Raw genomic sequence first — 12,498 nt, 5'->3', positions numbered from 1 at the left:
TTTGTTTTGTCGAGTTTTATTTCGTTAAGTGTTTACAAAATGACAAAACTGTGACAAATAATTAAACACTTTAATTAGCAGACTCTCACTTTGGCTTTCTGTTTGACGCATCGCCATGGTAACAGTGCACCAGCCGTTGTTGTTACACTCGGTCAACGGCTCCGGTGTTTCGGCTTAAAGAGCGACCCTTCTAACTGGCGACCGTTAGTGGTTGTCGTAGTAACGACGGCTGTTGAAAGTAGAAAGATACATCCTCGTACGTGGCTATTTTTTTAAATTAACGTTACAGTATTAAAAACAACAACTTATTAGTCTATAACTGTTTGTATTATCTTCCTGTTCAACGGCTGTCAGTCGTAACTACGACAACCACAAAGATACATTCGGCTGAAGGTCGCCAGTTAACACGGTCGCTCGTTAATCCGAAACACCGGTCGAAGTGAAACCCATAGTTTGTGTTGTTTGTTTGAGAAGAAAGGGTGCTAGCAAGTCATATTAATGGAGCTCATGGGAAGCAAATACAAAGGAGATGCGAAAAACGGCAGGTAAGTGAATGTTTGTTCAAGTCAACGCGTTTACACACACACACACACACACACACACACACACACACACACACACACACACACACACACAAACAAACAAAATCCCACCGTTTATTCAAGTTAGCAACAACCTGTGTGACCGTCTCCTCTCTCCACCAGGATGCATGGAAAAGGAGAGTACACCTTTCCCACAGAGACCAAGTATGTAGGTGAAATGAAAGATGGGATGTTTCATGGCAAAGGAGTGCTACACTTTCCAAATGGAAGTAAATATGAGGCCACCTGGGAAAACGGCAGAGCTCAACAGGTGAGGAGTTGCATGCATGTCAGAGTATATGCATCCACATGCACGACTCTGTGTGTTTCACATTGGTTATAGTTGATATTACATCTGGTCCCTTTTAGCAATCACTCACCGTTGTTGTCGTAGTTATTAGGTTTCTCTCCTTTTTCCCTGCATGAAGCTACAGCCTCTCCTGCTCTGATGCAATCTTTCATGGAGTTTTTTTTGCCACAACAGCCATCGCTCCAATTATTATCATCATTTCAGTTGCGGTTTATTTGAAATGATAGCAGCCCTAAACCATGACTAACTTTGGCCCAGACTACCCTGCACCTGCATCCATGCCAGCCCAAGAAAACCTACTTCCATTCAAAACAGACCATCTGATAGACTCAGAAATCCAAACTTTGGAAATTATATCTGGTGTTGCACCTCCCCCTTCAAATGATTCTCAGCTTTGAGGTTCCCAACCTATATTATTACCATCATCTTATATATATAATCTATATATATATATATATATCAGTTAAACCTGTACTTACACTAGTGGAATGACCATTCTGTATATGTGCTGTGAAAAAGCCTAAATCTGTTATCACACCAGTCAAAATGACATGAAAAAGCCTAAATCTGTTATCACACCAGTCAAAATGACAGATTTACCGCTTTAACGTGTCCCTTCTGTATTTGATCTCCCACCAGATGTGCTCATGTCCTCAATAAATCACAAAATCCGAATTAATGTCATTCCCATGACTGTAAATCATATTGTTCACATTGAAATGAAAATGTTAAGTATCCAAATTTTGCTCATTTAATGAACAATGTATGTTTATTTTTTATTCCCAATAACAGTTGGATCAAGTCTCAAAAAAACATGCACACACACCCACACAGTGCATCACTTCATTCGAAATACCAAAAGACATATTTTTCCACTTTCCCCATGTGATATATCTACGCCTACAGTTTTGGTTTTATCTGCTGAGGTTTTGAGATATCCATCTCTAAGATTTCTGCCTCGACCCAAAGACAATGGAAGACAATTTAAATTCTTTTGTGGTACTTAAAGCACTGAAAAGTGACATTTGAAAACCTCAACGGCAACTTATCTTTCCACCAACCATGTCTGGGGGTACATACTGTAGGATAACCTCCAGACTTTGCTTTCAGCAGTTTTCACTGCCAAAGAAAACTGTCAACAGCGAGACTGTGGATTATCTTGAGTAAGATTATTCCTGCTGTTAAGTTTTAAGATTTATTTTTTTATTTGTTATTTTTTTTAAACTGTTTTCAGGAGCACAAATAAAAATTGTATGGAGGTAGTGAAAGATATCTGCATGGCCAGGCACCCACTGTAGAAATGGAATATGTCTTTTTTTAATTTAGGTGAATTAACTTATTTAAATGTTTGACTAAAGAATGAGAATAATTTCATTATTGTGCTTGCTCACCAGGGGTCATTTACCTTTGCCGACGGTCTGCCATACCAAGAGAAAGACTGGGACTACTGCAATGGTTACGACAGGCGTTTCTACACTGAGAGGTGCAATGGACTCAGACCTGCAGGTTGGAATACATTTAGTTGCTCATGTATTTGCTTATTCAGTCAGATGACAATGGTTTCTGCCATTAACTTGACAAACATACTAAAAAAAGCTTGTCATGATCATAAATTCACTTCTCTGTGTTATTGAATACTTTTCTTGTATTGTTGTACTGAATGCCTGTTTCAAACCACAGGAAGATCGCTGTTCAATACCGAACAACTGCTTTTGTTCATACAGGAGAATCTCAGCTAACTGATCTGCATCCGCCACGCGTCATTCCTGATGGATGTTACGATTGTGGAGATGGTTTCTATGACCCCAATACCAGAGTCGTGACTTCCTACACTGGCAGATTTCTCAGGAATGCAGGTGAGTCACAAAATATCCTGTTATTTTCACTGTGACACCACAGATGGCTGGCCTGTTGGACATGTAGTCCCATACTTTGATTCTTAATAATAGTCCTTTGCTACTAAATAATAGCTACCTTCCAATCTGGACATATTTTGTGAACTATGTACTTAATGTGAGGTGAATAAAAGTAGGCATTATTTGCTGCAGTCCACAATCCAGCAGCAGGGATAGCAGACATTTTCACAGAATCTCTATCATAGTCAAAACCTCCTTCTCTCGCTGCATATTTCCCTCTAGTTTGTGCACATTTTTTCCACTAATTTGATGCCAAATTGGCTCCACCTGAGTGTTGAGTAATATCCAGGCATCTTTGTGCCTGTTGTGCCAAGACAAATTAGGAAGATTAAAGTCAAGAGCAAACACAAATTTCCATTTCAAATTAAGTATACAAAGTTTTGTGTCCAATAAAGCACCTTCTCAGTAATAGATTGCTGTATTTTCTATGTATTTATATAGTTACTTACTAAGACACAAAATTAAGCTGCAGTGTTTGATTGCAAAATTGATCAAAACATTAGTTATCATTGATTTAGACTGTGTTTCCACAGCTGTGGTGTACACATATGGTGAGTCTAAGGGACTTAGTGTAAACTCCTCATGTGAATGCTTCAATTGCTGTTTGATATCGTTGAACTATTCAAGGAAAGAAATGCCCACTCAGACCTGTACCTCAATAAGATTCAAGAAAGACCATACAATAAACCAGATTAGTACTGAGGGAGTTGTTGCTGCTGGCTTGTCATACAAGATAGTAGCTCCATGTAAAATTATGTCTACTTTTCAACAACTTCTCTGAGCACCGGCCACAGAAAACGGCTTACTGAAAATACTTTGAAACATACAAAAGCTCTTGAATTAAATTTGTTTCAGACAGGGTCCTCTTTGCCCAGTTTCTTAATAACTGCATCTCTGAAAGCGAGCAGTGTGGCCATATGGGAAGGATTTGATAACAATGAACCTATGGAGTGATGTTAAATGGATTATCCCTGGATTCTCTGATGGAAGATTATTGCTACAAGTCATCTGATAAGCATGCTGCTATAGGCTATTGCAGTCATCTTAAAAAGTTTTTTTCCCCCCTTTTGTTATTTGTCAAAAGTGGAAAATTCAAGACACATTTTTCCACTGAACGAGTGCCCAGTTTTGGAACTCCTGATTTGAAGTGAATGCAGTCTGTCAGGTGTCCAGATAGGAATTCCCAAATTCTGACATCCTCTGCTCGTCATGTCTCCCGTGATTTTACGATTTTTTACGATGTTGTGAATTAGGTAGTGGGTTATGAATGCCGTTTCTAAATATAAATAGATTTTGGCTCATTAAGGGTTTAGTCCTGTTTTATTGCTGTGTGCCAAAGGTGTTTGACCATTTTTACCATTTTTATTGGGCACGTGCTGTACAGTACCTGAACACAGCTTTAGTTACACATATGTGGGGGGATGTTGTGCAATCATGCAGGACCCTGCTGATACTATTTTATTTTGTTTTTTTTTTTTTTACAAATACAAGTGTCAAGATATGATTATTAGCAGAAGTTAAGGTGTGACTCACAAGCTCCCTGTGGTATTAATATAATTTTAGGCAGAATACTTGTTCCGATGAGCTACTTGCAACACAATACAGATTAGTTCCACAAGAATGCATTTAATTTTCATGTGTGTGGAGACAGAAGGAAACAGAGGAGGAGATCCACATCCTCACCAGATGTCAACAGCATGTATAAGAGGACAAAAATATGTTTTGAGATTCTTTCGTTGATGCCGGTTGTTCATCACCATTATAGCTCTGGTATTGATCAGTGGAGAGAGAGATACAAAGGAAGAGAACAAGAGAGGATGAGAAGATAAAAGGAAGAACTGCACACTTTCCCACAATGCTCTGACTCTGGTTTGATTTAAGTAAATATGGAGTCAAACAGGAACTATTTAATTGCTGTGTGCCTTTTTTATGGCGCGTGTGGAGGGATGTGTTGTGTATATATGTGGATTGTGATCTACATCACATACTTATGCCTGTGTGTGCTCCTCCTGTCATCTTGGTATACACTTCTTGAGAAGAATGCTCCTGTATCCTGTATGGATTTATTTTCCAACCCTGGGAGGTGAAGGCAGATTTGTCAGAGTGGGTGTGAAGACAGAATTTATTGCCTCATGGCTTCCGCCCAGGATGAGGACTGCGAGTAAGATGGGACACAGGGAAGGCCCACCCTCCCAGAGGGGACCTTTTGCTGCCGTAAGGAAAGAGGAAAGGAGCTCCCCATGAAGCCGTCACAACTGGTGGATGTAGGGCAAGGAAGGACTGAGCCGCTGGAGACAAACCCTCATATTTAAAAAAAAAAAAAGTTGCTAAACTTGAATTTGTTTAAAATGAAAGATTATTAACGCCCCCCAAACTGAACGTCGTGGCTCGGAAATCTTACGTGCTGAAACTGACCTATTGCCCCTTAGTTACTGTTGCTAACTTGGACAAACAGTCCTTCTTGGCACAGTGCCAACTAAGCAAAACAATAGGATCTGTTGCTAATATTCCCCAAGAGGTTAAAGATTATTTTTGGAGTTGAACCGATTTCTTGTCATCAAGGAGCTGCCGATACGCCTGCACGTATGGAGGGATATGTCCAGAACACTGGTGCACCATGTAGAAATGTAGGATGATGGAGGAAACAGAGGGTGGTGAAAGTAAGTGTGTCAGTTATTAAGAAGGAACCTCCTGTTACAGCTGTGACGTCCCTGAAACATCCTCGATCCTGTTGTTACATTACCGTAGGGTTAATGGTGTTTTCCACATGTCAAAGTATCCTCGAGCAAAGACAAGGAACTCCAAACGTCTCCCTCAAAAGTGTTTGACAAATACATCCACAATCACAACAATAGTGCAATGGTTGACCCTCTTTATTACCTCAGCACTTAACAAACTAATTTACATTAACAGACTGAGACTAATTCAGAAGGTCCACTCAGAAAGTGCTGCAAAAACAAATTACAAATTTCACTTAGTCACCAGATTTGGGCCAGCAAGCATTCACATTGATTAGAGGAGCCATAGCTGCTACATTGACCAAAATGACTTTACATGTTTTTAGATGATGACAAGTGTCTTCCTTTACTGACATGTCACTGGGCTGGTGACTGTTGTTGTGTCCTGTCATTGTTTCAATAGTCCCATACATTTATTTTCTCATTTAATTCAACAGCACAAAAAAGCCAGAATCTACTATTCCAAGTTTAAGTAGCCAAGCCAATATTTACACGACTGGTCTGATTTTAGGAACCACCTATTGGAACGTAGTCAGGCAGGGAGTAAGATAGGTCATTTGGATACAAAATCACCTCCTGTAATACACAGATGATGGAAACAAAGTACTGTCTGACAGTGTGTGGCTGTACAGTGTGTGTGTGTGTGTGTATGTGTGTGTCTCAGTGATGAGTGATTGCAGGTGGTGAAAGATGAACATCCAGGGATCACAGACTTTGTTTCTGGCTGTTCTTCTTCATGAGTGTCCAACCTTCCTTTTTACTACACAGCAATCAGTCATTAGGCTGTTACACTGCAGTATCTCATCTGCTTCAGCTCACCACTAGGTTTGTGATCACTTTGTGAGCCAGGGAATCTGAAATGAAGAGCAAGGCAACATGTCAGGACACTGCTAAGCAGAATATTAGAAGACCTGAGCTTGTCTTCTCATTTTAATGACGCCCTGTGCAGCTCAGGGTAATTTGGTGGTGCACTAAAATGTAATTATCAGGTGTGATTTTATGTCTGATTTACAGGTGAGAAGTTTGATGCATTTGTTCAGTTGTTTGCACGCTAAACACAAATAACAAACCAAACTTCTGGACACTTTAAAACCTTAAAAACTTGCTACTAATGTTCAATAATTAAGACTTGATTTTGCATTTTTGTTGCGGTTGAGATCATAACATCAAACGTGTGTTTCCACTCACTGTCACCTCGCTGTGTCATCGTTAACCAGCCCAGCTTAAATAAAGCCAACAGACTGCAACACAGTGAAATGATTACTGTTAAATCTGAAACACAAATCACATCGTCAACAAAACAACTCCAAAATCCTATTTTTATCCGCGTTCACCCAAAACTTCCAGAGACACATAATTGGATTTAATTTGCCTGCTGATGAAAATTGTTACTTAAGTTTGAAGGTGCACTGTAAAACATTCGCAGCACTCTATGAATCTGTAATTAAAAAAGAAGATACAAAGGGGCCACATCTGCACAATCAAATCCCTGCCACTGACTGATTGAGCGTGTTCGGTTATCACCAACAGACACACACACACACACGGTCAGTTGTGTATATTCTCTCTTGGCAACAGGCAGCAACACTCTGCAGCGGTGCAGGGGGCGGCAGCAGCTCCAGCAGGGGCCATGTGTTGCCATATTGTTTGTAGCACTTTCCTGTTTCTGGAATAACCCGCTTCCCTTTGAAACTCCACGCAGAAAGAGTTCCACACCGAAAACATTCCACTGCCAAGGAAAACACGTCTGGTGACCACACCGCCGCCCCCCTCCCTTTGTCCCCGTCCAGCCGAGGTGTTTCACAGACAGATAAAAATCAGCCGTGGCCCTGGGGAGTGGAACATATCCCCGCGCTGCCTTTCCTGAAACTCTCGTTTTTCATCCATCTTCGAGGACAAAAATTCACCATAAAACAGGATTCACATGTTAATCCTGTGAGCTGTGACAGATGGATTAATAATTTTGAAGATTGGAATCTCTCCTTCAAAAAGAAATACCCGCCGCAGTTTTCTGTGATGTCACCAAGACACAAAACCCAAAAAAAAAAGGGGGCTGGGGGGCTGCTGCATCTTGCAGTGAATTGGAGACAGATGACTTATGCGTGTACATGTGAATGTTTATTTGAGGTTTCACATTTAGGTAAGTTTGATTTCACTGTGGTGCCTCCACTTGGAAACCACAAAATGTGCTCATATTAACACGTATGACCCCCCGAATAAGTCCACTAATGAGCTCCACGTCTCGTCACTGTCAGTGGACCAGGTTCAACCGTTTGCCTCTCGATGACGTCGCAGAGAGTTTCTGTGAATACGACGCCATCAAATCCAGAATAATGCACTTCATCTCTTATGCAAATCACCGTGCTGCAAGGAAGCTGATTTTTGCTTTTGCTAATTAAGCCAGAGTGTCTGTCTTCTTTTTTGTGTGTGTGTGTGTGTGTGTATGCATGTGTGTGTTAACTCACAGCCATTAAGCTGGAAGGAAACACTTTTCCCCTCTGAGTGTATTTTAAGGATTAAGATAAACAGACTTTAACAAGGTGCCATTATCGCTTCCACACACTCTCTCTCCTGTGTACACTGCAGAAAGGTCGTCCACGCAGGTTGATGCAGCAGACCATAAAAATGTTTCATAAACCAGTGTGTGTGTGTGTGTGTGTGTGTGTGTGTGTGTGTGTGTGTGTGTGTGTGTGTGTGTGTGTGTGTGTGTGTGTTAGATGCACTTCAGTAAAGACTGAAGCGATGGTGCGGGCTAAGACTTTGATTTGTTTGTTTTTATGAGTCTGACTGCAACATCCCAATCCACAGACACGATGAAAAGATCCATTAGGTGGGTCTTTAACTTAAATGTATTGAGGCAGAGAAACCGGTGAATTACAAAAATGTCCTGCTGTCCTCACGCTGCAGGAAATTGCCCAAATATAGCAGCCACCTGTACCAATTACATTTGACTTAAATCCTGAGATAAACGCTGTCATACAATCTGAAGAGGGCAGAATTACAGCGAATACAAAAAAAAAAAGTCCCAATCAAATTATCATTAGGGCAGGTTGTGGTTTGTGACTAATTGGGGGGGTCAGTCAAAACGTAATGACGCAGCGACGTATAATTACCTTCTCTGTGCGTCACAAAGTGTTTGCGTGGCAGCTGTCCGCGCGTCCGATATGTTCAATTGACCTCCCGATCAGAACAGGTAGCGACAGAGTGAAAGAAAGAGGAGAAGGAGGAGAAGGAGGAGGAGGAGGGTGTTTTATACTTGAAGTGGCTGTTAGTGTTGACGCCCATCGCTGGCAATTATACACAATCAGCCCCGCGTGCTGCAGACCTGCTCCTCTCTTGTACAATGGAGAGCCCCGCGCGCCGTGGAACCTGCGGGGTGAGGCCCGCGAGCTGCTCAAGTGCGTGCAGCTGCGGGCGCTCCAGAGAAAGCTCACTTCCCCTGCAATTAGCTACTCATTTCAGTTTTAACAATGAATAACTGGTTTATTATCAGCTCCTCTGGCAGTCGATTCGGTTAAAAAAAACAAAAAAAACAACCCCCCCCCAAAAAAAACTGGCGTCCATTTTTGGTGGGGTTATTATTTATTGGTGTCTGAAGTGGCTCTGAGAAGTTATTTTCTCCTAATTGTCAGGCTTATCTTGATTTGACAAATTTACCCGAGACTTGAATAGCACTTCACTGTCGCAGCCTCACACATAATAAATGACCTGTGGTTTAATTATGCAGCCCACTGGTTATTAGAGATTTGATTTGAACGCTTTAAGTGAGTTCAACAAAATGAACACGCTGTGCAGCCTTTAATCTGCGGGCTGTACTTTTTTTTTTCCTTTTTTTTCTTATTTAATCATAGGTCAAACGTTTAGAAAAACAATTTACTATTTTTTTTTTTAGATTTTTGTTTCTAATATTGTTAAACACAAACTCAATAATTTTAAAATGAAATATTTCTAACTGAGCTTATTATAGTTGACTAAACTAAACCAAAAGCTAAAAGCATAGGTGTGAAAAAAACATTTAGTTAAATGAAATCAAATAAAAACTAGACTTTAAAGGAAAAGCTAACTGAAACAATATTGCAGCATACATACAAAGTACAAAAAAGTAATTAAAATAAAACATAAATATACAGGAAATATCTTTTATTTTTGTCAATTTTGTCAAATTTGTCCACACAACAAGCATGAAGAGGACTCGTGAGATGTCTCACAGGAGTCATGTGAGTTTTTGTAAAACCTGTACTGAATTTATTAAATCGTGCCCCTGACAAATCCCCACTCTGTAAATAAAGAACTGAAATTAATACCGAAACTAATAAAAACCATTTTCAAACCATAAAAACTCAACTGAAACCAGCAAAGCAACACTGGAAACTACCTGAAACTTAACTCAAATGAAAAATGTAAAAAATGAAACTAACAATTTTTTTTTTAAAAATGAATGAAAAATATACAAAACTATAATAACTCTCTCCAACAGATGACTCTGAACATGAGTGGATTGTGCGGACTTGTCGGAAAGCTTGGGATGAGGTTGTTGCCGTTGATCCTGCAAAGTCTATTGCAACCAGATCAGAAGAGACCAGCAACTGATATGTTTTATTTTTTGTTTTTTTAAAACTCCACTTGCAGACCAGCTGTAAGCTATTAAAACTATCAGAAATGTCGATTTTCTTTCCCGTCTTTATGCAATGAATGAATTTTTTAAACCTCCTTGTTGTAGGCCTACATAGTGTAGGAACTGTAACCACCTCAACACAGTGTATTTATCTTCATGTCTGCATACGAGAGAGGTATTAAAAGGCAGAAAGTCAACAACAATCTGTACACAGTGATTCTTTCATTTTTTTGATTGAATAAATGGTGATCATTTTAAATGCACTGTATGTTGTTTTGAGTTTAGTCGTTGGTTGTGGAAAACATATTGTATTTATTTGGGCTCCATCTGATGTCAGTAGTATGTCTATCATCATTTATCAGTCAGAAGCATTTAATCTATGACTGAATATCACTTTCCACGGGGTCAAAAGTCTAATGCAAGGGTTTAAAAAGATCATACAGCAACTGAAAGTGAATTAATTTTTCAAACAATATGAAACCAAACAACACGAATGCACAGTTAGTGGATTTTCATGTAGGTTTTATCCCAGACCACTGGTATTTAAATCCTGACAATGTTCCTGCATACAAAGATAGAAATAATATTGTCATGTAAGTATGACATGCATAGTCTACATGTCATTAAATAAGATAATATATATTTAAGTTTCATGTTACGGTCGGTCAGCAATGAAGAGTTTAATATTTTCAGACTAACTGTGTGATATTAGCAGGTTGTGACCCGTGCATGGTCTCCAGGACAAAATATTCCAAATGATATCTCTTGCTAATGTGCAGGGGTCATGTACTCATTAAAGACCAAACTACTCGTTAACATATAATCACCATGAACTGTCTTGTTGCGATAGCATCGCAATCACCCACAACAAGCGGACAAGCTGAAAATAAATAAATATAAATAAATAAGACATTCATTTTAAAGTCACAAAGGGAATCTTTCCCAGAATGCACCTTCCTGCTTAAGACACAACCACAAAACACACACACGCACTAGTATGTACACAACTAACCACAAAAATAGAAGGATTAAAAAACTAAACGTATACCAAACCACCAAAAAACACATAAAAGATGCAGTTACATCATATTTATTTTATTTGTACGTTTGTCCAATTGTGCCTAATTTTGTTTTTGGCTTTGTGCCCCAAAGAGAATTATTGCTTCTTTAATTTATTCTCAAAAATGATTCAAAACCACAAAAATATCACATTCTATTTTATTGCATTTTAGTACACAAAACATTTATGATGCACAAGTCTATCAAATAAACTTTTTTGTTTCATTTCATTTCAGTTTTTTTTAACAAAACAAAAACAATTTCAGAGGGGAAAAAAGTGCTTTACAGGGATTTACCATCTCAATAAATACAAGGACATTGAGGTCTTGTTGGGTCCTGTTCTTCACACAATGGCCATGGCACTAAAATACAGATGCACACTCTCTACCCCTGCCAATACACACCCACCCACACACACACTCACACACACAGAAACACACACATGTACAACCCCAGTCTGTTTCATATTGTACCAATACACCAACACTCCTTTCCCCTCCTTGTGCGAAAGACACACACACACACACAGAGGCTGAACAAGCAACCTTTAGAAATTATAAATTAGTGACAATACACTTGTTTGGAAATATGAAAATATGTAACACTTCAGATTTTGTAGGAATGTGTTTGACGAGTGCGCTCATCTCAGACCTCCCTCCGTTTTCTCTGTCAGGATTGTGGCGGCTTAAAAATCTAGTTAGCTCCTGCTTCTAATGTTACAGCCATAATTTAATAATACACAAACCCAGACATTGTGCTTTATGGTTTTTCCTTCATGATAAACAGTTGTGATTTTTTTTCCTCCTGTGGAAGATTTTCAATCCTCACAATTTGTTTTTATATAATTAAATTAAAAAAAACTAAAACACCAAAATCTTTGTGAGGTGATGACTGACGGGCTGTAATTTTAATTAGCTGATTCACTGCTGCAAATAATTATAGTTTCAGATAATAATGGAAAAGATAAGGCACACAGTGTTTTCTTTTTTTTTTGTTGACAAAAATCTAATTCTACACCTCATTTCAGTGGAAAATTGACCAAAAATGTGGGATTTTTTGTTGTTGTTGTTGTTGAGATAGTGTCATAAAATCACATTCCTAAAGAAAATATTTCAACAGTCAGCATATTTCATTTACATGTAGATTTCCTTCATGGTTGCTTAGAGAGAAAAGAGGGAGGTGTCTTACCTCTAATGTGGTCTACTGTGTGTGCCTGGCCTTTAGGCCACAATGACAGTTCCCCCTTTAAATTTTTCCCTCTTTGTTTATCTTCAGTATT

The 12,498-nt window shown here is 39.2% G+C and overlaps 1 protein-coding gene across 2 annotated transcripts in view; it reads left to right on the top strand.

Moving 5' to 3' along the window:
• Positions 1 to 12,498, top strand: part of morn5 (MORN repeat containing 5) — a 56,591-nt gene continuing 44,093 nt past the window's right edge. Inside the window, exons 1-5 of one of the 2 annotated variants that reach the window (XM_010736695.3) lie at positions 38 to 545; positions 705 to 852; positions 2,286 to 2,397; positions 2,616 to 2,747; positions 10,023 to 10,419. In XM_010736695.3, coding sequence (XP_010734997.2) covers positions 499 to 545; positions 705 to 852; positions 2,286 to 2,397; positions 2,616 to 2,747; positions 10,023 to 10,135 — 552 coding nt within the window. In that variant the 5' untranslated portion in view covers positions 38 to 498 and the 3' untranslated portion in view covers positions 10,136 to 10,419. Of the gene's footprint in view, positions 546 to 704; positions 853 to 2,285; positions 2,398 to 2,615; positions 2,748 to 10,022; positions 10,420 to 12,498 lie in introns of those variants that run through there. The other variant, XM_027281991.1, reaches the window with a different exon arrangement.

The sequence above is a fragment of the Larimichthys crocea genome, chromosome IX (assembly GCF_000972845.2).
Source record: "Larimichthys crocea isolate SSNF chromosome IX, L_crocea_2.0, whole genome shotgun sequence".
Classification (NCBI taxonomy): domain Eukaryota; kingdom Metazoa; phylum Chordata; class Actinopteri; family Sciaenidae; genus Larimichthys; species Larimichthys crocea.
The sequence above is the reverse complement of the archived record's forward strand: the minus strand, read 5'-3'. Positions and strand labels throughout refer to the sequence as shown.